Source organism: Melospiza melodia, chromosome 3 (assembly GCF_035770615.1).
Source record: "Melospiza melodia melodia isolate bMelMel2 chromosome 3, bMelMel2.pri, whole genome shotgun sequence".
NCBI classification, from domain to species: domain Eukaryota; kingdom Metazoa; phylum Chordata; class Aves; order Passeriformes; family Passerellidae; genus Melospiza; species Melospiza melodia.
The window spans coordinates 65444008-65469344 of NC_086196.1; the positions used below are offsets into that span (position 1 = coordinate 65444008).

The 25337-nt window shown below is 38.3% G+C and overlaps 1 protein-coding gene across 2 annotated transcripts in view; it reads right to left on the reverse strand.

Annotated features, from left to right (window-relative positions):
* Nucleotides 1-10228: 10228 nt before the first annotated feature.
* PPM1B (protein phosphatase, Mg2+/Mn2+ dependent 1B) overlaps nucleotides 10229-25337 on the reverse strand; it is a 61367-nt gene continuing 46258 nt past the window's right edge. Inside the window, exons 5-7 of one of the 2 annotated variants that reach the window (XM_063152073.1) lie at nucleotides 23098-23209; nucleotides 19858-19915; nucleotides 10229-12090 (exon numbers count right to left, since the gene is read on the reverse strand). In XM_063152073.1, coding sequence (XP_063008143.1) covers nucleotides 12061-12090; nucleotides 19858-19915; nucleotides 23098-23209 — 200 coding nt within the window. In that variant the 3' untranslated portion in view covers nucleotides 10229-12060. Of the gene's footprint in view, nucleotides 12091-13657; nucleotides 13886-19857; nucleotides 19916-23097; nucleotides 23210-25337 lie in introns of those variants that run through there. The other variant, XM_063152072.1, reaches the window with a different exon arrangement.

Below are 25337 nucleotides of genomic sequence, written 5' to 3' on the forward strand. Positions count from 1 at the left end.
TGGATAGTTTAAACACAGACAGCAAGAGAATGAAGTGTTGGCAGCCACTGGCCCGAATGCAACTACACAAACTAAGCAGAAAAGAGTCAAAGGCTGGTTGTGCATCTTTTTCCCGGTTTATCTCAGCTGCCCCAGCCCACCCCCAAGCCTAAGCACCACCAATGCTGTGGTACATACCGATCCTGCGACTCACAGCCGGGTACGTGGGGTGGGTGCTACACCCAGAGCCAGCCCCGGGGCAGGACAGGAATGCTCTGCACAGGCACAAGCCAAACTCAAGAGAAACACCCGCTGCCCACTATTAAAATCCATCCCTCCTTTAAAAGAAAAAAACAATTTAAAATTTTAAAAAAGTAAAAAAGGGGGAAAAAATAAATGTGTATAAGAATCTTTCCCTTCTCCCTCTTTCCTTCCTTTTCTGCTATTCTAGGCAGGAAAAAGCACTGCCCAAAGTCTGCACGGACATGCACATCTGTAGACATCTGTGTGCCTTAAGCCCCAAGTGCCTAAAGTAAACATCAAGATATCCCTTTCCACCAGTACCCCCTGCCCAGCATACCAAAGGACAAACAAAGCAGTCCAGATTTGCCAAGGAGCTGCCTTATCACCTGTAAAACTCCTACCTCTGATCATAGGGTCAGGGTCCTAAGGAAACTTTTGGACAGTGCAGTGGAAACAAGGTTGGGTTGTGACTCAAAAGTGTTTATTATGTTTGCCTCAAGCCACAAAAGAAGTTTATAACCTACAGACTGCAAACAGTCCAGTATGCAATATTCAAATTACTCAGAAAAGTGTTATTTCTGCAGTAGCTGAGCTAAGAACAGGTATTTGATGCTGACAGATTTAATCCTTCCTTTTCCTAGCAGCAGTACCTGGCAGTGTGAGGCAGCTGTGGGAGCATCTGAGATAACAGCTGTAGTGCCAGTGCCTGTAATTCAGTAGTGCCAGGAGATCCAGAAGTGGGAAATTATTAACAAATAATAATGTTAAATGGTTCACTCCCATTTAATGACTCTACAGTCCTAACATCATCATATCAGTAAGCTGTAAAAGTTTCCAGAGAGGCACTGTGCACTCAGGGTGTGCACTTGTATTCAACACAATGCCAGTGACTCCTCACTCCATTTCAATTGTTTAATTTCAGCGTCTTAACTTGTAATGAAAGTAGAAAATGTGCAAATGCAGAAATTTTTTTTGACTGCATGAAATACGCCTCAAGACCTGGTACTCCCCAGCTTGCTTTTTCCCCCCCAAACTCAGAGGTTTTCAAAGCATAAGTATCTTCCTGCATACACAGAAGCTCCCTCAGTCACCCAAGCACAGCAAAGCAAGTCAGAGGCAAGAGCAAATGATGGCCAAACAGACATCTGCCACAGATGCACGGGTCTCATAAGCCAAGGAGACTCAGGACAGTCAGGTGGAGAGTGTTACACCCACCAGTCCTGCTGGAATCAAAAGGAGGAAACTAGCTCCAAGTATTTCAGCTCCATCAGTATGCCAGTAAACTCTCTGATGATTATTGCCTGCATGGACAAGTTTATTTGATCTAAGGACACAGCCAGCTTACCCTTGACACACATACTTTTACAACTGCTAAAGGCCAATTTAGCATCTCCCTAGTCAGAAGCTGCCACTGCTCTCTGTATGTGTGGCTGGGAATCCATTCCCTTCCCCTATTCGAGCATCTTGCGGGAGCAGCCTGCTTTGTGAATCCTGCTGTGCCAAAGCCCGGCCTTCAAAAGAGCCCCTCATGTCCTAATGTAATCCCCAAGTAACATTAAAGGCTTATTTATACCTTAAGTAGGGCAGATCGTGTCTTAATTGCCAAGCGTCTGGCTGAAAAGAGGAGGATTATAGTGCTCTGGTAGATAAATGCAGCAGGCAGGCGGGAGGCGGAGGCCATGGATGGATGAATCCGGATGAATCCATGTGCGCCATGGCTGCAGGGCACACAGAGCCCCGGCGACACGATCAGATCACCGTGAGGGTGACAGAGAGTGTGAGCCACGCTGGAATGACCAAGTGGCAGAGCTGTGAGCACACAGTGTGTAGTGCCGGGCTGGGCGGGCTCACGGCGTCTCCGCGACAAGAGCTGAAGCCAAGCTGGTGCCAGCGGAACACAGGTACACTTAGGCTAGAGACCCGGGCCTCAAATCCTAAAAATTCCTCTTGAAAGCTTGGAGAAAATATACAGCCAAGGAGCTTAAAATAGTCTGGATGATCAGCTACCACAGACCCAGGAGAACGAACACAAGAATCTGGGATTGTCTCCTGAATGATTTTCCTCACAGACTAAAAATAAAACCACACAGGTATTTTGTTGTTATTACAGACCTATTTTTTTCCCTCTCCTCATCCTGAGGAGTTGCTTGCCTTAAAATTATTTGATAAAGGAATAACATAAACTTCATCTTAGAAAGGCAGATCACCAACAATTCCCACTGAGCTTTAACTTTTTCCTTTTAAAACATATTTTATGTATGCAGGCATTATGCATCTGGCTTGCTCTCAAGCAATTCTGAAATGGTTCCCTCCTGAGCTATTTTACAGTTTAGCAGGAGTAACTAGCCAGCGTAACTGTGTTAGCAGAATCCACTGAAAGGCATTAAGTAGTAAAGAAAACACTTCATATTCTGTGCCAGTTACTCTGTTTACCTCGGGGTTAGGTAGGGAAACAAAACCAATCTGTATGTGGGCAGTAATAGCTGCTATCTCCACACAGATTGCCATGGTTATTTCTGTAAGATGGAGGGGTTAATTTTCACAAGTATTTCTTATATATAATTATTTAGATGCACTGACTGACTTAGTCATCTACTGTTTGATGCTCTACAAATGCCAAATAGCTTGCCAGTTCCTCAATACCACACATATTACACCAAAAACCATGCAGAGGGGTGATTATGCACCCTAACGTGCTAAGTGTAGGAAGACATTTATTGTTAAAAAGTTCTCTTGCTTTATGCTTTTTCATTAAAAGGTTTATTGCCACTGGAACTCTTCTGACATAAGGCACTTTAAATATAACTTCATTATTTACAGAACCAGGGCCAAATTTACAGGTATGTAAAAAAGGCAGACACCTCAGCAGCAGCTTTACCTCAGCAGCTCCCACAAGACTGGTGGATAATCTGACCTTTAAAGCTACCTTTCACTCAGCACTAAGAAAATCCTCCCTTGACCTGGAGGGCAGCTGTCAAGAGAGAGAAGGTCTAGGGGAACAAGTTTCTGACACAGTATCTTTTACCAGGAGCATGTCTGAAGTTCTTGCCATCAGCCTCAAGTCCTGGGGGTGGCAAAACGTAATTGCACAGGACACCTGTGACAGGCTTTGGTGGGGGTTTTGTTACTTTTTTAATGCTCTTAGTCCACTATGGACAATGTGATTAAAGGTTCATGTCATTATAAATGCTGTAATTAGCTACTGCTTGACTCAGGGGACATTTCAGGGGTAGGTTTCAGGGGAAGGAGGCACCCAGCCCCTGCCCCCCATGGCTGATCTGCAGGGCTGGCCTCTCCCACTATTTTTAATGAAAACAATTAACCACTAATTCCTGCTGTTATCATAGCTGCAAGAACAAGAGCATGCAGCACTGACTCCTGGCTGCTTCCCCCCAGAGGGTCAAACACTACATACAACCCACAGAAAAACAAACCTGAGGTTTATGCTTCTCCAGGAGGATGCTCACTCACATAAACTGTATTCATTTCAATTTACACTCTTCTCTTTGTGGCATTCATCTGCCCCATTTCTGTCCTAGAGGATGACAACTTCCAAAGGATTTTCTTTTCCAACCTACTCCTCAAAACCTTTCCCAGCAAGAGACCCAGACCTTGCTCTTCCCCTTGCACGAGCTGGAGAGGTTCAGCATGCTACTAAATCATGGCAGACTGTTGAAGTTTGGATGGCTGTAACTCAAGAGTGACCTTGTGTTACTGAAACAGCCCTGAAGTGGGAGATCTGCAATACAGACAGCACAGCCAGGCAGCCCAACAGGAAGCCAAGGAGAAGCTCAAAAAATAAAATGGCATCGCACTACATCATCACCACATCCATCCTTGGGGTTACCAAAAAGACAGCACCCCACATGCTGCATCTGCCTTTGCCAGGGCTTATCTCTGAGAACAATTTAAATCCACTGAACAGGAATCTGAGGAGCAGGTTTTGGTCTGCTAAGCACAAAGCACTTCTTGTGGAAGAATGAAGGATTTACTGGAAGGGGCTGTCAGGCAACAGCTGTCACTACATGAGCACACCTACTGCCACACTATACAGCTTTTCACAGTGCCTCAGCTTCCCCACCTGCAGGAATCACACACACAGTATCACAGATATATTTGGTACTCCATATAAATTTACTCCTTTTCCCTTGTCTCTCTCAGTGTATCATGATAGGCCCTCCTGCAAACAATTTGCTTTTTCACAGGTATCAAATCAGTGGCAGGTATTCCATGATGAAATGTTCTCAGGTTGTGCTCCTGTGAAATAATTTCCTCCTGGAAGAGCTCAATTCATATCAAACATCTCCAGTCTGTAGAGAAAGCTTCACTCTGCAGTACTGAATTGCACCCCAAGGTTCTTACAATGGCTGCTTCTGACCAACAGTTCATGAACTCCACATCAGACCATTCACAGTCCAGCAGCAGTAATGGGTGTCAAAAACAGAGTGAGCACTGGAAGTGAAACCAAAGGACTGAAAGCACACTTTCTGTAAAAAAGCCCCAAACCAATAAAAATCCTATTCTTCCATTCAGGACCTAGCATGCTGCACAGCAACAGCTGGCACATGCAAGGGTCTGTACTCAGGGAAGGGCTCTCTGACCAGTACAGACTAGACCTCTGTATCAAGAAAACATTCCACAACGTATTTTCCAGATATACCACTCAGTGTGGACACAGGTAGCAGAACTTCACCTTAATTTCATATTCACCTGAATGTGCAACAACTGAATGAAGACAATCTTTACTTCTGTAGTTGCAATAAGTACTACCCTCACAAACACTGCCTAAAACAAGGTTTTGGAACCATCTGGCATTCAGGATCCAGCCATGTGGGTGAAAGTACTGCTTGGTGCAAGGTGAAGAAAGCATCACCTGCAGTGAACACCAACCTTTCAATTTTGAACTCCATGAGTCCATGGAACTGTGTGGGCTCTTCAGTGCCAGATCTCACACTGCTTATCTGCACAAAATAGCTCTGGCACCTCGCTTGTTTGTGCTGGTGAACCAGAGACAAACAACCCCACATCCTGCAAGCACTCAGTGCATTTAAATGCCCACTCCATTCTCTCCACTCTAACAGAGAAGCAATTCAGCATCACACACACCCAATCCCCCCTCCAAGAATAATCAAAGTACATTTCTGCTCTTCATTTCACATACATCATGGCAGTCTCTCACAGCTCTCATGCTGCTAGCTCTGCTATGCTCTTTGGGAGTCTGTTCTACCAAGTACAGGAGAGCAGTGCAAACTGGTTTTATTCTGAGTGGGTGTCCTGCTTGCATTTCAGAGACAGATCTTTCAAATATTTGAATACTGCAGGCTGAACTGGAAGACAGCTGTACAACATCTTCAAGTCCGTGATAACACAACACCCATTTGGTGCATATTTTTCTCCTTTCCCTTCATTTAATACAAAGTCTTTTTATTTAATGCATTTCAAAGCACAGGGGCTACTAAGATCATATGAGAAGTCACATCTATAGTCACAAAGCTATAACTTTGTTGGGTTTTGCTGGAATTTGGGTTTTTTTTTTTTTTTTTTAGTTCACAGAAACAGTACTTGAAATATGGTAACAGCATGTAAAGAAGTTGCTGCAATCAATTACTCCCATGCTTGGATCCCTGGGTTTTTTAAATTACTGAATGTTACTCCCATGCTTGGATCCCTGGGTTTTTTAAATTACTGAATGTGAAGTTTAATGCAGTAACTGTAATCTCTGAAGCAGCAGCATGGAGCTTCCAACATATTTTTAAGGTAAGGACAAATAGGAATGAAGAGATGAATGTAAAATAGATTTCACCATTTTAAAACTTCACAGCCAGCTTAACGTAAAAAGTACTAAGAGACTGAGAAGTTCTTGTAAAGCACCACACTTCCAAACACCTTGACACTTTTTTGGCAGTGTATTTCCAAAAACTATCTCCTTCCAAAGTAAATGCAGATTTATTGGAACGGGAAAAAAAATTTGGTTTCATTTAATACATTTTCTGCTCCCAGTGTTGAAATATAATTATTTAAAATACACTAGGAAAACATATCTGCTTTACATACCCAGGCCAAAATCCTTCCTATACCATTAAAATTAAAAGCATTTATGAAGATGACCATTGGATAAAGGATTTAAAAAAAAAAACCCCTCATATCATGCAGCTTCCCCTAATAACAAGTTAAATAATATAAATTATTTGAATATTAGGCAGGCATCCACCATTTTGCATCTGGATAATCTGCCAAACAAAATAAAAACAATATTCACAGAATGAATTTGATGGGAATGGTGTTAAGAAGCTTCCTTACAAAAAAAATGGGAAATATATCTTCATTAATGCAATTTAAATATGCATTTTACTTCAAAGTTAAAATGCATTTACTTCAAACCTTCCAACTAATTTCTAAATGTAAGATATTCACTAATCTACATGTTCACTCCCCAAAGAAGTAGCTAAAATACTTCAGTATAGAATGGTGCGTTTTCACCACAGTTTCTCTTTTTGCACATTTTTTAAAAAGACAATTCAGGGATTTTTTGAGAAATTGTAAGTCTTGCAAGGAATGTAACATACACAAATATTTTTAGGTTCTCTTTGTAAGTCCTGGACACTAACTTCCAAGACTAGGGTATTATCTCACAAGAGAGAATTTTCCTTCTATGAATTTCTGCCCAGTTTCTTTCACTTAAGCTTTGCAGCTCTTCCAAAATGATAAAGGCAGAACACATTTGGTCATTTTCTGACAGAACCTTGCACGTAAGCTCTCTGTAAAATGTTTATTCCAAAATATCCCGTATCTACCAAACATATTCCAAAAGCCACCTGAAAAAGGCCAGAAAAATCACTAATTCTGTGTTTAAAGATCAGAGAAACTTCCAACACCACCATCACACTTCCAATATCATCATTCAGGCATCTCATGAATCTCATTCCAGCTTTTTAAAGGTCAAGTCAGGGTCCTTACAACACTAAACAATACTCCACCATAGACTCAATCTTCCCACAACTCACCTTAGATTCCAGAAGTCTGAGAAAGCAGAAAACCAGAGTCAGAGTTACTTCTGAAGCAGACTTGACACAACAGGAAGAATTATATCCAATGAGACTGTTTGAATTAGTTGCCACAAGTCTTTAGTATGTGTATTCATTCCTACTACAGTGTTTTTCATCCTTTACTGGGAAGGATAATTGCTTTCACAGAAAGATTACCCAACTGATGGAAAATGCCCACTTTTTCCTCCTATCAGCCCATCCCCAGACCTGAACTCTTATCAGTCTTTGTTATGTTTAAAAGCAGGTGCTGATGCAATCATTAGTTGATGATTCAGCCATTAATCACAGCAAGGACTGATCAGCACAGCAAGGATTTTTCTCTGAAAATTCCCAGTCAAGCTGCACATAGACAAATCAGGAAATAAGGAAAGCCAAGAATCAGAAGAAAGATCTCAATAATCTCAGTCAGCATTTAAATGCAGACATCACAGCAAAGGAGAACTTTAAGATTTCTGAAGACAGAAATGTAAAGTCTTTGGGAGCACATGACCTTTGAGACATACAAAGAGCAAAGCACAGCAGCACTGGTGAAGGGACAGAGTGAATGATGGAAATGACAGATGAGCACCAACAGTGAGTTGAACACAAAGAGGAGGCACAGGCATGCTAAAATGCAAAAGTTGCTTGTGTTTTGAGCAACAGAGAAGCATCCAGGTACCAACATGAAACAGCACGAAACAACAGGTCTGTACAGCAACAGCCCAAACAGAGACAGGACAAGTTCAGGTTGGCACACAGAGAAAACAGGTCACAAAGACATAAGAGGTGGAGCCTCAGCTGCATAAATTGCATACTTACCTGGATTAGACAGCATAAATTCAGTGACTTTGGGTCCTTTCTTGTGGTTTTGTCAAATTGCCTTAATCTCTGGGAGTATCCCATGGAGTTGCTTACCTGCACCAGTGCAGTTCCCTCCAACTTAATTTCCAGTTTAGAGCTAAAAAAAACTATAAAGAGCCAAAAGCAACAAGCCTTCAGACAATATTCAAGCCAACAAACTGCACATTAGCTGATAATTGAAAACTGCTTAGCATTGTGGCCTTTTTTTTTTTTTTCCATTATAGGCCTATACCTAATGATACAGCATCGCTTTTAGCTTCATCTTCCAGAGACAAAAGTTGCCTACTATAGTTTGGTACAATGCTGTAACTAATTTGGAGTTCCTATTGTTTTTGATTTCCACTCAAAGTGCCAAAGAAAAATGACTGGTTTTCAGGGGCTAATTTTACTATTTAAGCTAGTAATTATGGCTGATACAAAAGTTCAGAGATGAAGTGGCTGACTGAACTGCACTTTACATGATACCAAGAAACTACTTAACCACTAATAGCCAGCCTCATGTGCTAAAAGAATCAACAACTTAACAGTTTGTTTGGTTTTGTGGGTTTGGATTTTTTTGTTGTCGCTTTTGTGTTTTGGTTCGTTTTGTTTTAAACCACCCAAACAGCAAAATCAGCATCAGATTCACATTTAGGGCCATGAAAAATGTGGATATTTTGGCCAGGTCTTGCAAAGGTTTGCATGCAGGTTCGAATAACCACATGAAGATCCAGCCTATTAAGAGGAGACTGTCATAGTCTCTAATATGAGACTTCTGAGGTCAGAGTGACATCATCTATATTTGCATCTACCTCATTACCCTTATTCCATTTAACATGTTAATGAGGAGCAGTTAAAACAGATCTTTATTCTTCAGATTTGAGAACTGACATGGACTGCTTTGCCTCTGTTACAGGAGGTCATAAAAATAAAATCAAGCCGAATTTGATACAACAGAAAGACCCCAGGTGGAAGAGGTACTTCCCACTCTCAGTATCCTACATAACTATCTTTGTGTTAGTTACCAGGTGGCAATAAAATCAAGACAACGTAATTTTAAAATGTTGACAAGCTATGGCAAATACAGAAACAAATTTCATCATTCATTCAGATTTCTCACACTAAGAATACAAAGTCAACAAGCAAAGTTTTTCCCAAGCTGCTGTAATCTACACAGTATTTAGATTAAACTAAAAACATGACTAGGATTCATAACCAAGTGGATGCATGAATGGCAAGTAGTGATAATTTAGGGGGGGAAAAAAACTGTCTTGATTTACCTTTTGTTGTAGCTGTGCAAGCCATTATCCTTCTCTTTGAAAAACCTGTGTGTATGCTGTACTTCAATACAAGGAAGCATCAACCCTTGTACTTGAGGGAGATTATCCACTTAATGTAAAAAATCTACACAAAGAAGTGTTCATGGGACTGGAGCCCATGGAATACCAGAAGTCACCAGTGGAACAAGGCATTAAAATTGTAGCTCATGAAGAAAGCATGTAGGGGGTTATGCTGTACAAGCAAATCCAACAAGAATGTTTAAAGAAGTTAGAGACGTGTAGACTCAAAAATCTTCAGGTTGTTTGTAAAGATGTCCATTCTAGAGTAACACTAACTATCCAGGCAGGTTATTACCCTGCAGTATCAATATAATGGAAATTCCATTCACCTTTTCAACTAAAAAACTATATTAGTAAGTTGGTAAAAAAATCTGTAAAAGTTCTAACATGAGAGCATTAACATCAGAGAAATTTCTATTCAAAACTGTTCAACAGTGAAATGTCATAGGTTTAAGCTCAGATCTTTAAGAAACTTCAAGAAATGAGCGGAGCAAAAAGTCTAGTTGAATCTGAATTTTTAGTCTTTAAATGAATACTCTCCCATAGCTGGACTAAGACTCCAGCTAAACTTGGGATGGGGATTTGCCCTAGAAGCACTAAATGTTGTTAGCCCTTTCCTTCCTCCCACAGAGAAGCCCACTTTGAGACTTGTGCTTTTCTGGGATGAAGGGGCACATCTGCAACAGAACAACAAGAAATCCATCAACCAGGCAACCTCATAAATCTTACTGGGCTATCTTTTCATATGGAACACCTGCATCCTCTTAGTAAGTCCTTCCCAAGAAAATAGAAAGCATGTCACACTGTTTTAGCAATCCTTTATTGAAGATAACAAGTTGGTTATGTTCACTGTATTGTATGAAACATCACAATATCATACTGGGAAGGTACTATCAGTACAGGGTTGGACCAGAGCGGACAGTCTGAACAATAAACCATTTTGCATTCTTCATTCCCTACCTTTTAACAACCCCAAAAAAAACAGTAAAGGGACAAATACCTGTTAACATCATCATTTAAAACACTTTAACTTACAAGGCTAAAATCTAATGAATAAATAAAATATACTGTGGCAATAATCCTCTCTAGACCAAAAAAAAAAAAAAAAAAATCAGATACACAGTGAATCAAAATGACTGGAAAAGCTGGCCTTCGGCATCAGTATGAAAGAGCGTGTGGTTTTTACAGACTCACCATGGGGATAAAGTTACAGAAAAATACCATGAATTTAATTTCACACAAAACCAGTTGATGACTGTCATTAGCTTAAAACTACACACAAGGGCAATTACATCCTCGCTGAAACACAGTTTAAACAAATAGGAAAATGTTTACAAGGCATCCACAGCATGTAAATCATGTACAGATGGATACATTCATTGTTTCCCCTCCCCAATAGCTTTTATTTTAGATAAATACTTTACTCTTCCCCATTTTCAGCATTTACTGGACTCATTACATGCACAACTCAAAGAAGTCAGAAAAAAAGTCAAGGTTATTGCAAAAATAGAATTAAACTAAGAATCTTCAAGTACCTTACATGACAGCCACTCTGTACCATGCCCATTGCTTATAAAATGAAAGGTCATTGAACCCATGAAAATATCTCTAATATTTTCTTAATTTAAAATAGATAATTTTAAGTGTATTTATAGTAATCTCAAAGTGATAATTTGAACTTCGAAAATAATGCAAACAATTAAAAATTATACCCATATTACACAAGACTTCTGTCTGTATCTTAAGCTGAAAAAAAATCAAAAAACTATAGAAAACCACATATAGAACAAAAAAAATAATCACAATTTACATTATAATAAAGGCAAATTTTCAGCATTTTTAAAAAAACCTGCAGCTGTGAGAGATGTCAAAGCAAGTCACTACTAACTATAAATTCACCAGTTTGTTTTTTTTCAAAAAGATTTTCTCTAGCAAGAGTTGAAGGGTGTGTTGTACACATGCGTAAAATTCTTACTGGTTTTAGATGTCTAGAATCTTCATATATTATTGCCAAATAATACACTTATCTTCAAGCAAGCAGTAGGCAATGTATCACAATTTGGACACTGCAGGGAAACTTAACGGTCTGGTAATACAGGTAAACTGGAAAATTTAAAAAAAACCCCAAAAAAACCAAAAAATACACATCTGATAGCGTATTGCCCAATTGAAATTACCTCCAAGCCACAGAGCTGCAAAGCCTTCCAACTTGGTAAAGTGAAATAAGAAACGTCTCGAACAATTACTTGTACTCTCTCTCAAGGTTGTGTGTTGCATGTTTCATTTAGCCACAGTGTATCTTCAGAGTAGGCCTACAATCCCGTGCACCTCAGGTACACACACCGATCTGCTGAGAGAATATTCCTTCCTTCCTTCTTTTTTAGGGCCAAAGTTCAATACAGATGTAATCAGTATGCCTGAGGCTGGTAAAAATACTGTAGTACAGGCAATGCTAAGAGTGGCAATATCAGAGAACACAAAAATGAACAAATGATGGAAAATTCTATTATCTTTCTGCCCATTTCACAAAATGTTGGAAATCCACCAGAAATTTTCCCTTGTATTGAAGAAATCAGATTTAAAAGTTTTTTTCCCCCTTTCAGAATCAAAAGCATTTTAGCAGATTTGTAAGGCTACCACGGATCTTCTAGATCTCCAGAACCCTACAGGAAAAGAAGAGGAGAAACATTACTACTCACCAATACAAATGAAAACATTTTATTGCACTTTGGATTTCAGCGGCATAATTAAGAAGAATACTAGCGTTAAGACAGAAAACATTTTCCTTGTTTTCCATCCCTGCCCACATCCATACACAAATATTTCCTGTTTGTCAACATCATGATGGAATTTACTTTTATAAAACATGAATCCAGTAAAGCTTTTATAGCAGAATAACTCAAACCCAAGATTTACCTTACTAAATCACTACTATCAATACAGACTATATCTGTGGACTACAAACCCAAAAAAAAAGCTCTACAAAATACTATGGAACTCAGCTATTCAGGTATTCCTGGTCCGAAAGAAATTCCTGCAGGGTCATTTTTGTTAAGGCAGTGAAATTTGTACCTGTTTTGAACAATTATATTTTTGTGCACATGTTATGTTATGAACTGACAACTGACACAAGCTTAGAGATTTCACTTATTAGCAGATGAGCTACCAGTACGGCACAGTCCCAGTATTACCATCGACCTACCCAAATGGACATACATGTATGTGGTGTACCCCAAGAAACAAGAAAAGATACAGCAGAAGGCAAGCTTTAGAAGAATAGTTTATTCATTTATACAGCTGATGTTTAGCTTGAACCTGAGAAATGTTGCTCAGTACAGTGGGCAATACAAATGCTCCAAACCCAAAAATCACTGAAAGCTTTGTAGAAACTAATGAACACTCTGAGTTTGCAGCAGAAGCTATGAAAAGTTTCAAGTCATGTCAGAGTGATAACACTTCAAAGAAAGTTCATTACTCACTTAAAAGAGTCAATATGCATACAGATATTCCACAGCATATTCTTTATTTTCACTTGTTCACAAATTATTGTAACTTGACACTATGTACTAAATTTAAGTACATTTTCATTTCTGGATGTATGCTATGCTACAACCTGAGAAGTAATAATACCATTGTTTAAAAAATCAGTATTTATGATGAACACTGGATACAATCTAAACTAAAAAGGAAAAAAAAAATCAAACATTTCATAAGTGACAACCTAAAATAAAACAGCTTTTGTAATTTAGCTGTAATAGAAACTATATACAAATCAAACACAAACATGCAGTACATAATGCTGGGAGAAAAAAAAAAAAAAACCTGAATAATTTGTATAATTCAATTAAATTGCACAAAAGATACAACTAAGATGTAGATTACTTTACAATGAGCAAACATACACCATCAAAACTATTATTTAATAATGTTCTCAAAAGAAAAAGTTTTAAAACGCCTTTTTGCGTATCATGTTAGACTCCTGTTGTTGGTGACACAGGATTTGAAAAAAGATCAAAACCTCAAACGGGAAGTTACATCTCGCTACACAACTTAGGATGCAATAACTAACATCCCACCGTAGCTGAACTCGTAAGGAAGTCAGCGCTGTGTACAAACACTCTGTACAGGTACCACAGTAGAGCCAACCATTCCTGCAGGCTAGCAGCGCGGCGGTGCGATGCGGGCGGGGACGCCGCGGCGGGGAAGCGCAGCGCCAGCGGGCCGCGGGTGTCACGAGTGCTGCGGGCCGCTGCGGTCGCTGCCCGGGGCCGGGCCGGGGCCGGGGCCGGGCGGGGGCGGTACCTGGGCAGCGTCCGGTACCTGCAGCTGCGCCAGGCGGTACCCGGCCAGCATCTCCTCCAGCAGGTGGCGGTAGTTGCCCCTATGATTAATCCGCATCTGCCTCAGCGCCTCCACCAACCTCCCCTGCGTTCCGCCTTCCTCGGCCGCGCCGGGCTCCTTCGGTTGAGATTCAACACCCCAAAAAGATCAGTAGTTAAACTAAAAGTTTTTCTAACCACATAAAAAAAAAAAAAAAAAAAGCAAACCGAAAAACCAATCTTTTTTTCAAACTGAGAAAGCAGCTCTCTATTTGAATGTAAAACACCTTATTAGCAACATACAACTTAGAACGGTGTATTTCATGTTCATCCTTTAAAACAACATAATTTAAACAATGGTAACTATGAAACCAGCATTTTTAATAATTTCAATTCATTTTGAGCCAGTCAAAGTACCTCCTCCCAATTAACTCCATCTTTATTTCAAATGTCTTAGATAAATACAGATTTATACACCCCCACAACTTTGGACAATTATCAGTGGAAAATTTTGAAAATTTAAGCTTCTTTAGCCACCAGGTCAATATATTTAATTGTGAATTTCTGCACAGCCGGTAGCGAGTAGCAGCACAGTTCTGTGAAAAACTCAGAGAATAGCTATCTCTACTCATAGTAGTTTAGTTGAAGCATCACATCAAAATAAAGGCTCAGTGTTTTAGTGAATAGTCTCTGATTTTTGCATGCATGATGCCACCAGAAAAGCAAGCAGCTACCCATGAGTGTGGGGAATGCTGGTATTTGAACAACATAAGACACATCTTTGGGCAGATTGTCTATTGCCTGGAAAAATTAGCAGGTAGAGCAGTTGTTTAATGTCAAACCTGAGAACCTTCAGTACAAAATCTGATCATTGAGTGCTGATTAAGGAATGGAAGTCTCCTCAGCAAATGACCTGCTTGGTTACAAGCCTTCAGTTGAAAAAAGTGTCATGTTTTTTGGTGAGAGACTTACAGTGCTTTGACACTGATACTAGGTATTTTCACTTTCAAGTGCTAAAGCAGTACTGTTGCTTTAAGGGAACAGTAGATTTTAAATTATTAATATCTAGCAACTTATCAATCTAGACAAATGAAACTATCTCTGGAAGCTGGCAGATTTTCAAGACATTAGAAGCACAATCCAGACTGCCTTGTTTTCATGCTGACCTCATTTTATTGTCATGTAATCCAAAAGCTTCCTAACTACAAGTACTGCTGCCATTCATTTACAAGCTTAATAGCAGTATTGAGAAAATACCTTGGGATCAGTAAGATTCTGCATGCTCTCTGTAATGTTGCTGGAATAAAATCCCCAAGACTGACTAGCACAGTCCAAGTTTAAATGGGGACAATTTTACCAGAAAAAGGAGAATTACTGCATATAATGGCATCCCTCTAAGTTTAATTTGTTCAGGAAATACGAGACAGACTTTCACTGTGGTTTGCTGGTCTTAGTTTGAGATGTTTTGACTCCCATGTACTAGCATTTTCACATTCAAATATGAAAATATTCAAGAGAATATTCAAGAATTCAATACTCTCGTCTTCAAGAGCACAGAGAGGAGAAGCAAGATAAAGGAGATAGTTTCAGTGTATGAAATGGAACTGCTCTAATACCTTACAAGCACAATGTCAGCAAAAACCCAGGGCACCAAGAATGGGCACAGTTATATCCTGTTTCTTGGTTTGACAAAGAAAAGAAACTGAGTTATGCATATACCTAGCTAATATTAAACAAGGCAACATAGCTGAAGACTTCCAGGTTTTTAAAATTCAGGGAACATTTAAATTCCATATTTCATCTACTCCATCAGTTTTGCTCTGAGGTTGACATTAGCACACGTACACCCTGAAATTTCCACATTTCACAATACCAAGATCTTTAAAAATTCCTTTGGCAGACTGAAGTGAATAATTTTGCTCCATGCAACACTGAAGAGTAAAAGCAATAAGCAATATAATAGCAGCCCTGAGGCTCCTAAGCAATTCAAATGCTGGTAGGAGCTGAATTAGCAATGCTGTTAGCGTTTGATATTCAAACTCACATCCTGCATGGCACTGCACCCTATTTTACAGCAGGCTATTTCGTGCTTCCCTTGTGTCCCTCAGTGCTAACAGACAAGAAACCCCACAGACAGTAGGACAGAAATTGCCTCTTTTATATATTATACGCTACATAGACCGAGATTTCTCTTTAATGATGTGTGGCTAGAACAGGTCCCTGAAAACTATGGTTATCGTGCAAGGTAGCATTTGCCTTCCTTCACATTTCAATTCAACTGAAGCGCTACTGACCATAAAATCAGGAATAAATTTGTGCTAGCTATATTCAACATGAACATTGACAATTTTTACACAAGTTTTGTGCTATTAAATTGTGTATGAAAAGGGTTGCAATGTATTGAAGACTGCATTTATAATATTGTGAGAATGATGTAAGAGTTGTGTCCATCTACATTTTATGTGTAGCAGCCCTTAATGGCATCTGATTTGGTTCAGCCAACTGCCAGAGTATATTATTAGTAAAAACAAGAGAGAAATATTATTGATTTCAACTAAGATGCTCAAAGGCAGCTTTAAGCAAATGCCACTGAAACTATTAACACACCCACTGCAATTTTAACATTCTTTCTTGTGTTTAAGGATATATACATATAGTGAAGTAGCCTAATCAGATAGTAGTCTCCTAGTCTTAGGAACACATCAAAAAATTAACATGGTCAGAGTAGAGTAACAGAAAAAGAGTAGTACTTTAGCACAGGAAGTAAGAACAACTCTTCAGTGGTATTGTAACATCACAGTGCTAACAATTATTTAGCTATGAAAACATTCTTTAGAATTTCCTTTAAAGATCTGAAAGCATCAGACCCCAATACATAATAGATTTCTTGCTTTCACTCATATTAGTAAAGGCACAAGGTACCTCATTTGTAGCAGAAGCCTCTGCTCAAACAATGATAAAGTTGTTCATTGTGACACAGTGCAGGGCTCTCTCCAGCCCTGGATTTATAAAATACTCGTAATCTGCTGAGATTCCTAGCAGAAACAACTTAGGACTGCTATACCCTCAAGCCAGACTAGTGATCTCTGGATACTGCTGTAAGTAAGGATTCTTTTACTTGTCAGACTCTTGCTCTGCATGGCATCTCCTAACTTAACCTCTATGTTAAGGTTTCTCAGAAAACAAATGTGTGAAGAATAAAAATCTGCTATCACTAGTTTGGATAACCAAAAAACAAAATCCAAGTGCAACACTACCTGAAACGTTTACGGTGCTGAGTAAAACAAAGCTAACCTAGAAACAGATAAAACCAAGGTTTTCATTTACATACTAAGAACTGACTTGGAAAGCTATTATGATCCAGTTCACATGAACTCATGGTAACTATTTTAAAATTGTTAGACACTAAAATGCATAGTCTTTAGAAGGAAACCATATTCTCAATTGTAAAGGTGAATCTGACTGTTTGTGTTGTTGTTTGTATGGTTTGGAGAGTTTTTTTTTAGTCATTTGCATTAATATTTTAGCAACTAACAACATTACTCTTTTGCCATGATAAAAATTGCTTTAGTCTTACACAGAACCATAAGATGGAAGAGGACTGCCACAGGCAGAGTTTCCAGTCAGTAACAGAAGTGTTCTGCACAACACCCACTCTCAGCAGACACGGGTGCACTGCTAACTACACTCAGGGAAGGATGCTCAGGTGCTGGGGTGCCTTTGTGCTCTGCAGACTCAGCATCCATGTCTCTAGCACCTCATTTTTCATATGAACATCTGCTCTAGCCTCATACTAGTTTAAACAGGAGCATCTTAGCCAGATTTCAATCTCATTTGGCAATGTCATCATCGGGATATAGTGTATGTTTCCTTCCTGCCTTTGCTTCTTCCTGCTTAAATGTGAGATGTGTAGCAAGATTATCACTGTGTGTAGACATTCTGAAGAGTCTGATGTTGAATAACTGAACAGCTTCCTTCCCTTTACATCTCTGGACACTACAATATCCAGTTCAGAAGGCTACAGAGATCAACACACATACACCTGAAACTGAGTAAGACCAGCAAGAAAGTCATGTTTTCATTGTCTCAGATGAGGCACAGCAGATTCATCCACTCCAAGGACATTAAGATAACTTGCTGGGAAGATGCAAACAGGAATTGTATCCTTCACCAAACAGGAGTTTATCCTCTCAAACTGCTCTGGGCTAGTACCACTTGGGGGGAAAAGAACAAAGGTGCTGACTGGCAAATGACATGCTATCACAAGCTCAAACTAGAATTTAAACCACTCTATTTAAAACACATATCTGAGATTTGCACATCTATATCAACATAAAAAAAAATTAGGAAGCAGACTGCAGTCTACTGTTCAAATCTCTTTTTAAAGAAACCAAATTAAAAGTAAACCAGCTACTCAGGGATTTTAGTGGCAACAAAGGTCAAAGCTGTTAATGGTATATTCTCCAAGGAGCAAAATGCGTATTTAAGTTAGCTAACTCATTTTATTAAATTACAATGGATGATGCACAAACATTTCCTGAAAGGAGTCAACAGACAAACAGATGCTGTACTACATATTAGAACTTTCAGCAAACTTGTACAGCTATTGAGAAGTAAATCTAGACTTAGAACAGGTGCATCATAAATACAACTACGGCATATAACATTTCTAAAATGTAACCATTAGACAAACATTCAGGGTTTTTTTCTCAAAAGATCCATTAATTTGTAAAACCGATGCTGTTTTTCTTTTTTTTTTTTTTTTTTTTTTTTTTAATTTTTAAAGAAGCCAAATATACCAGAAACTTTTCCCCAAAAAAGCAGGGGAAGTTCTGGCTAAACACAAAAAGTAGTAGCAGGCCGATAGAAGTGCAGAGTTTCCTGAAAGACTAAAGAAGCTGAAAAGAGGAAAATTTTGTGTATCTTGGTTTGGGGTACTGTTGCACGATTTCTTGAAAGTGAAATATGAAAAAAGCATATCCTATGACTTTCAAACTAGACAATGGAACAAATCCTAAAAAATTAACAAGTTGAAAGATTTCTTCTCCATTTGTACACTAACAGAAAAGTGGCCCCTTCCACCCACACAAGCTTTCTGACTGAAGATAATAAATCAAATCTAGGCAGATAAGAAAAGAGGACAATGGAGAAGGCACAGTAACAACTGTGGTGAGACTGTGTATTTACTATCTCAAGGTGTGCAATTGATCATTTCAAGGTATTTCAAGTGCAACACCATTCACTGTAATAACTACCTGACTGAGGGCCTTGTAGCCATCTCAAAAGGAAAAAACATTACAAAGGACTGACTACAATAGGAATGGTATTTCCACAAAACAGTTCACATAAACTGCACAGGAAATGACAATATCTACAAGCACTGATGTTTTTTTTATCAGTTCTTCGGTTTTCCACAGTTTTTAAACAAATTTAACCACAACTGATAGAAACACCAGTTATTACTTACACTAATATTAAGAGCTACCTAATAATCAGGTTTAGAGGTACAATAAACCAGATTTCAATGTACAATTTAAAATTCAGCTTCGTAGGAAATGGGAAGAAGAATGTAAGCCATTTTAGAAATCATAACTGAAGTAATCTAAAATTACTTTTCCTTAGACCAGTAGAGATGGGACATGAAAAGACAGTGTAAATGCTATGAAAATGTCAATATTAGTTTTGTAGTCTTTTATATTCAGTGTACCAAGGCCTGCTTACAGGAGACAACAGAAAGTGTGTTTGCCCCTCTTGTACTACATTTCTGGACAGTAGACATAACAGTGAGTTGGGTAATGGATTTGCTTACTACTAAGTTTTAAAAATTTTAAACCATAGTTTAGAAAAACCCTGCACTGTTGCCTCACAGGTTTGACTGAGAAAGTGACAGTCATTTAGATGTTTAAAAAGTCTTTCAGAATTAGGTGTCAGTTTTCTGTCTTTTAAAGGAAGAACTTCTATATCAAATCCATCCAAAGCAAGGTAAAAATCAGAAGTATGTTAAAATATGTATCTTGTATTTCTAATATTTTACTCCCAGTGACAAACACTTTTGCTTAATGCATGACAACTTTGATGTTCACATTAATAAAGAGCAAAATGGGAACTTACCCCCTCATTGTCTCTGTGTGGATTCAGCCTAGTATACACATTTTCAATAATATTACGCCTAAAAAGAGAAGTTTTTAAAAAAAATTAAGCAAAACAAAGGATTTTAAAACATTGAGAAAAGTTTGATCAGAGTAGGCATTTTGAAGTGTGTAAGGTATTTTTCTTTTAATCTGCCTTTTAAAAAGATGAAACCCACTCTGTGTCTTTACTCACTTTCAATAAGAATTTGGGGATCTAGCAACTGGTTAAGATTTGTAAAGACTGAGCAAAGTAAAACCATTTTCTTACCTTACCCTCTCCATGATCCACCTCTTTTTAGAGCTGCATACTCAGATTTTGTCAAGAGTAACATTTAAATCTATATTTTGCTTGTTATGAAAAAATTCTTCAAGTTTGCTGGTTTTCTTGCCTTATTTCTGGACGTGGAACTTGAAGACAGTTGAGTTTCCCCCCATCTTTCTTACACATATGCAGGTTACAACCCATCTACAAAATTTTGAAGTGTGATATGCAGAGTATATAACCCTTGAGATATGTTTTCTATTGTCTAGTCACACTGTAGAAATTAAAACACAAAAGCCACTAGCTAGACTTCTTTTGTAGCAGTGCCATTTAAGGTCACACTTTCGCAGGCAGTCAAAATAACAAAGAACTTCACAAAAAATAAAACCCATCATATAAACAGACTTCTGATGCAAAAAAGGTTATGTACTCACGTTTCAAATCAAAGTTACAACAGCAAACATTCAGAGAGTTATAATAAATATGATCAAAGTTATTGACAGCTGCAACAAAAATGAACTGCTACATGGACTAAGACTGAAGTGACCAAGATCTCTAAAAAATTTGTCTTACAGAATGAGGGGCACCAACTGTTAACTCTTCTAAAGAACAAAAAGGCATCAGATGCCAAAACAGCAGCAAATGTCTCAAATACACGTGGCTCTCAATGCAACAGATCTTTCTGCCCCAGAATACTGAGGATGCTATAAGTTTGATGAGGCTCCTTCTGAACATATTTCAGAAATCTGTAAAGGCTGCATATTTGAGGAAGTATGGGGTCCATTGGGATTGATGGAGGGTCTTCTAGGGAAAAGAAACTGAATCTTTTTGCCAATGCTAGAGGAAAGGGTTCTCTCCATTTAGTTCCAAATTTAATTACAGAGGAATGGCACAATTGTGACTAAATGTCTGCACTACATAAAGCAAAGGCACCTCCAACACCCGGACAGTCCAAGCAAGACTGCTACATGGGTTTAAAAAGACATGAAAATAAATAAGCTCCTTGAGAATTTTCCAATCTTTTTTATTTCACTTTTCTTTCTTTCACCAATGTATTTCTCTGTGCTTTTCTTTGATGGGAAAACTCAGGAGGAAGATTCTGAGTGGAACTACTAAGGCCCAGGTGCCAGAGTAGTTCAGGGCTGCTTTTGTTTACTTCAGCAACAAACCTCCATTCTTGAGGCAGCATTTGAAATCAAAGGGGATTGGAGTCAAGCCAGAAAACAGCCTTTGGAGAGTAAGATTTTCTAGGATAAAACAGCACCATCAGCTGACCCATACATCTCCTGTCTCAAAGAGTGGGCCAGCAGGGGCTTCCACATAAGTGAGAAGCTTGAAGGAAGCAATTATACAGTACCAATATAAATGGAGCTACTTAAGGGGTTCCTAAGGTTTGCAAACATACTCTAGTTATAGCAACACTGAATTGCAATTCTCCAGCTCAGATATGCTAAAAATTGGGAGCAACTTTCACTGGTGCTAAAACTGTGGATTACAGCCATAGACAAGATGTTTTTGCATTGCAACCTGTTTGAGCAAGGTCTTGGAGTTCAAACACAAAGTGTAATTTCTTTGTGACCTGGTAACATCACAGGATAAGGACCTCAAGAAAAAGAATATCCTCTTGCTAGGACAAAAGTTTTAAGTAACACAGTACGTTGATTTGGGTTGTGCAAAAGTATTTTTTTCCAATACTTCCATTAATTTCCTGCAAGTAAAATGAACTTACATATGTCTGTCTTTGTCCCAAGTTCAGAGGCCAAGAACAAGTTACCTAATACTTAATAACATTAAGTTATTTAACATTTTCTTGAGAGAAACTGCAGGTACACTCCTGAAGTCAGGGGACTTTAAAAGTCAAGATGAAGAGAAAGGCACCAAAATGCAAATACTGAACCAAGTCTATGAAAAACAAAACCTGGTTCACAATAAATTAAAACAGAATTTATATGTCAGCGGTCCAGAATAGTGCAGCAGTACATGATGTAGTTATTAATGAGCAAAACAACAAAACACAGTAGTTGGGAGGCACCAAGAAGAACAGCCAAACCAAAACATTTCTGAATGCCTGGAATGTACACAAGTGGAAAAAAAGACCCAGAATGATACTTCCAAGGCCAGAGAGAGATAATCATGGCAAACAGTGCTCATTAACAAGTACATGCAATGAAAATAGATGTACACATACACAGATGCCCAGAGGGCAGGATTTGGTATTTTGTAAAATATGAATATTCCAGAAACAACATGCTCTATGGCAGGGAACAACGATCAGTCCTACTATCTGGGAAATTCCAGATTAACAATTGTTTATGCAATACTGAATTCTTTTCATTCAAATCCTCAAGTTATAGGTTGTCAGAACATCACCATTGGGCTCCCCACAAGGCCAATGTAATTTCTCAAGGTTTATTCCTGTTGAGGTTTAAGATGCATATTATAGTTCAATATTCTTGGTTATCTACCATTCAGTTTCAGACTAAACAAATAAAAACAATTTTCTTATGAGAATGTTTGCTGAGCAAATAAGTACTATTCCAAGCTTATAATGGACATTAAGTGGTTGGGAAAACATGACATCAGGAAAAAACATGACATCATGATCTCCTGGCATTTTTGATATTCATTTTGATATGTTTGATAGCTCTTCACAAATGTAGTAAAGCAGTAAAAAGCCAAGAATACATATATTTTTCTTTTAAATGGCCACATGGAAATAATAAATTAATATGTTATGTATAAATTCATATGCTGTGTATAACATGATTATGTGTTTCCTCTTTACCATTCTGGAATGGGAACAATGACACAAATGTCTATATACTGCAAAAGATAAACTAAATTCAAACATAAAAAACTTGAATCAAGTATAGCTACTACAATAAGAAAACTTTAAAGCATTAAATGAAAGAGTGTCAGTGAATTTAACAGTTCAAGAAATTCTAGTACTGTACTCACTTGCCAGCTAAACCACCTCCTGGTGGTAAATTAGGGATATTCTCTGCAGTTAAAATACGAATAACATGAGCAAGATCAGGCATTCCTTCTTCACCTGCTTTTTCCATAATTTCTAATTTAAAAACACAAGAAATCCTGAATTAATATCACCCATTGGCTAAGACACTGAAATATAAGACGTTATCACTTTTTAACAGAGGCATTATGAAAAAGTTACATGTAAATAGGTAAAACATGGTTTGCATTTTAGGTTAACAATCTTTGCATGATAGAACAGAGCCTGAATTCATAGTCTGTCATTCCAGTATGCATCAAGCCTTACTTTCTAAGAGAAATTCAGAAGCAGAGTGTGAACTGAATGAAATACCCTGGAGATAGCAGCCTGTTCTCTCTGAAAAGACAGAACAGCAGCTGGGAGTGTGTTTCAGTTAGCTCCCCCTTGCAGTGCAACACGTTACAGCCATAAAGCCAACGCTTCCTTGCCAGTAACACCTTGTACCCTCAAAGGCTCACTCTCCAGGGCACAAACACTTGGACCACCAAGCAATCCAGAGGATACATAATGAATGGATAATATTAGCACTCAAGTGACCAAAACAGAATATAATGAGGAATAATTAAAAATACTTATTTTTAATAATAATTTAAAATTATATTCCATTGTCAAAGTTGACATACAACTCAAGTCAAGTCCAGTGCTTCTAGCCTCTAAGTTCTCCTAGCTTGGAAAAGAACTGCCTCAAGTGAAGTAAATCTTCACATATTCTCTTTCATCAGGGCTGCTATTAAGATGAATTTATTAATATCTGTATATACACTCACATAGGTGTAATGCCACCAGCTTCCAGTCATCAGCCTCTACTCATTCAACCATGGCATAAAGGTTTGGAGTTGTATGCACAAGTCTTCTATTTTTAAGAGAGAATATTTTTTCTGAAAATTAACTAAATTAAGGAATGGAGTGCTATTTCCTGTAGACATTGTTTTAGATAAAATTCTCTTTAAGAAGAATTAAGAATGAACCCTCTCAAGTATCATCCTAAAAAAACTTCAGTCATTCTGTACCTTGGCTACTATCCAAAGATAAACAAATAATTTCATTTCTTACAATTTACTATATTCTGGATGACTGACATGGAGCCTGTAGTTTATGAGTTTCTTGAGTTATCAGAAAAGCACGCCACCGATCCACCTCAAACCCCTCATCCCAAGTTTCCTAGGATTTAAATCTTGATTGATGTCTTTCACTTTTTTAAGAAGCAAGTGACATTCAGGCTTCTCTTGGGATTACCAAGATGAACAAAGTGCTTGGCAAGGTACTCACCGGTGCACTTTGTATGGGGCACATCTGTAACCCCTCAAAGCAATCACTTGTAGGATAATTACATTACCTTCTAACAAATAAGGCACTACTAAGCTTCTATGTCCCAGTTTTAAGCCAGGACCATACAATTTTTGCAAAGAATAAGATACCTGCTCTACTACTAGAAGTGACTAAAATTAAAAACTGTTCCATGAAACTTGGACGTGTATTATCATCCATCCATCCATTAAGGATAAATCATGGCTAGCAAAGGAAGTGATAGCTGAGTAAGTATGCCTAAATCTTGGGATTTTAATCTTTCCTTCCACACATGCTCACACAAATAAACCACAGCTCCTCTTATAAATTGCATCCCTTTGTTCAGTTCTACTTAGTCAGAAGTAATTGTACTGCTATAATATAATTTTGCTGAGATACATTTGACAGGAAACATTTCTAATGAAAATATACTTTTTATACCAAGAACAAATCTGGTTCTATACACAGGAAAAGTAGACAAATAGCAAGAATTAGTAATAAGAAAAACTAAAAATCCAAGAAATTTCTAAATATTTATTGCAAGCATAAGGGTTTTATATCTTCTTAAAAAGGAATGACACAGCTGAAGATTGCTGTATGTTTCTTGGTACTAGAAACATATACATTTATACTGCATAACAACTTCTCAGGGAGTGCTGAACTGAACCATAAGCATTTCTAGAACTGAACCACAAGCATTTCTCTCCATTTCTAGAAGGTGGCAAACCAAGAATTCTGGATGAACTAATCATTATCTTTTTCATTTCCTGGTATTAGAGTGAGTAATCCAGAACTTGTTTCCTCTCTTGGAAAAAAAAGCTTCCTAACAGAAAATCGAGAATAAAGCAAATGAGCATGCATGACCCACTGTCATTACACATCAGTTAGCAGGCACACA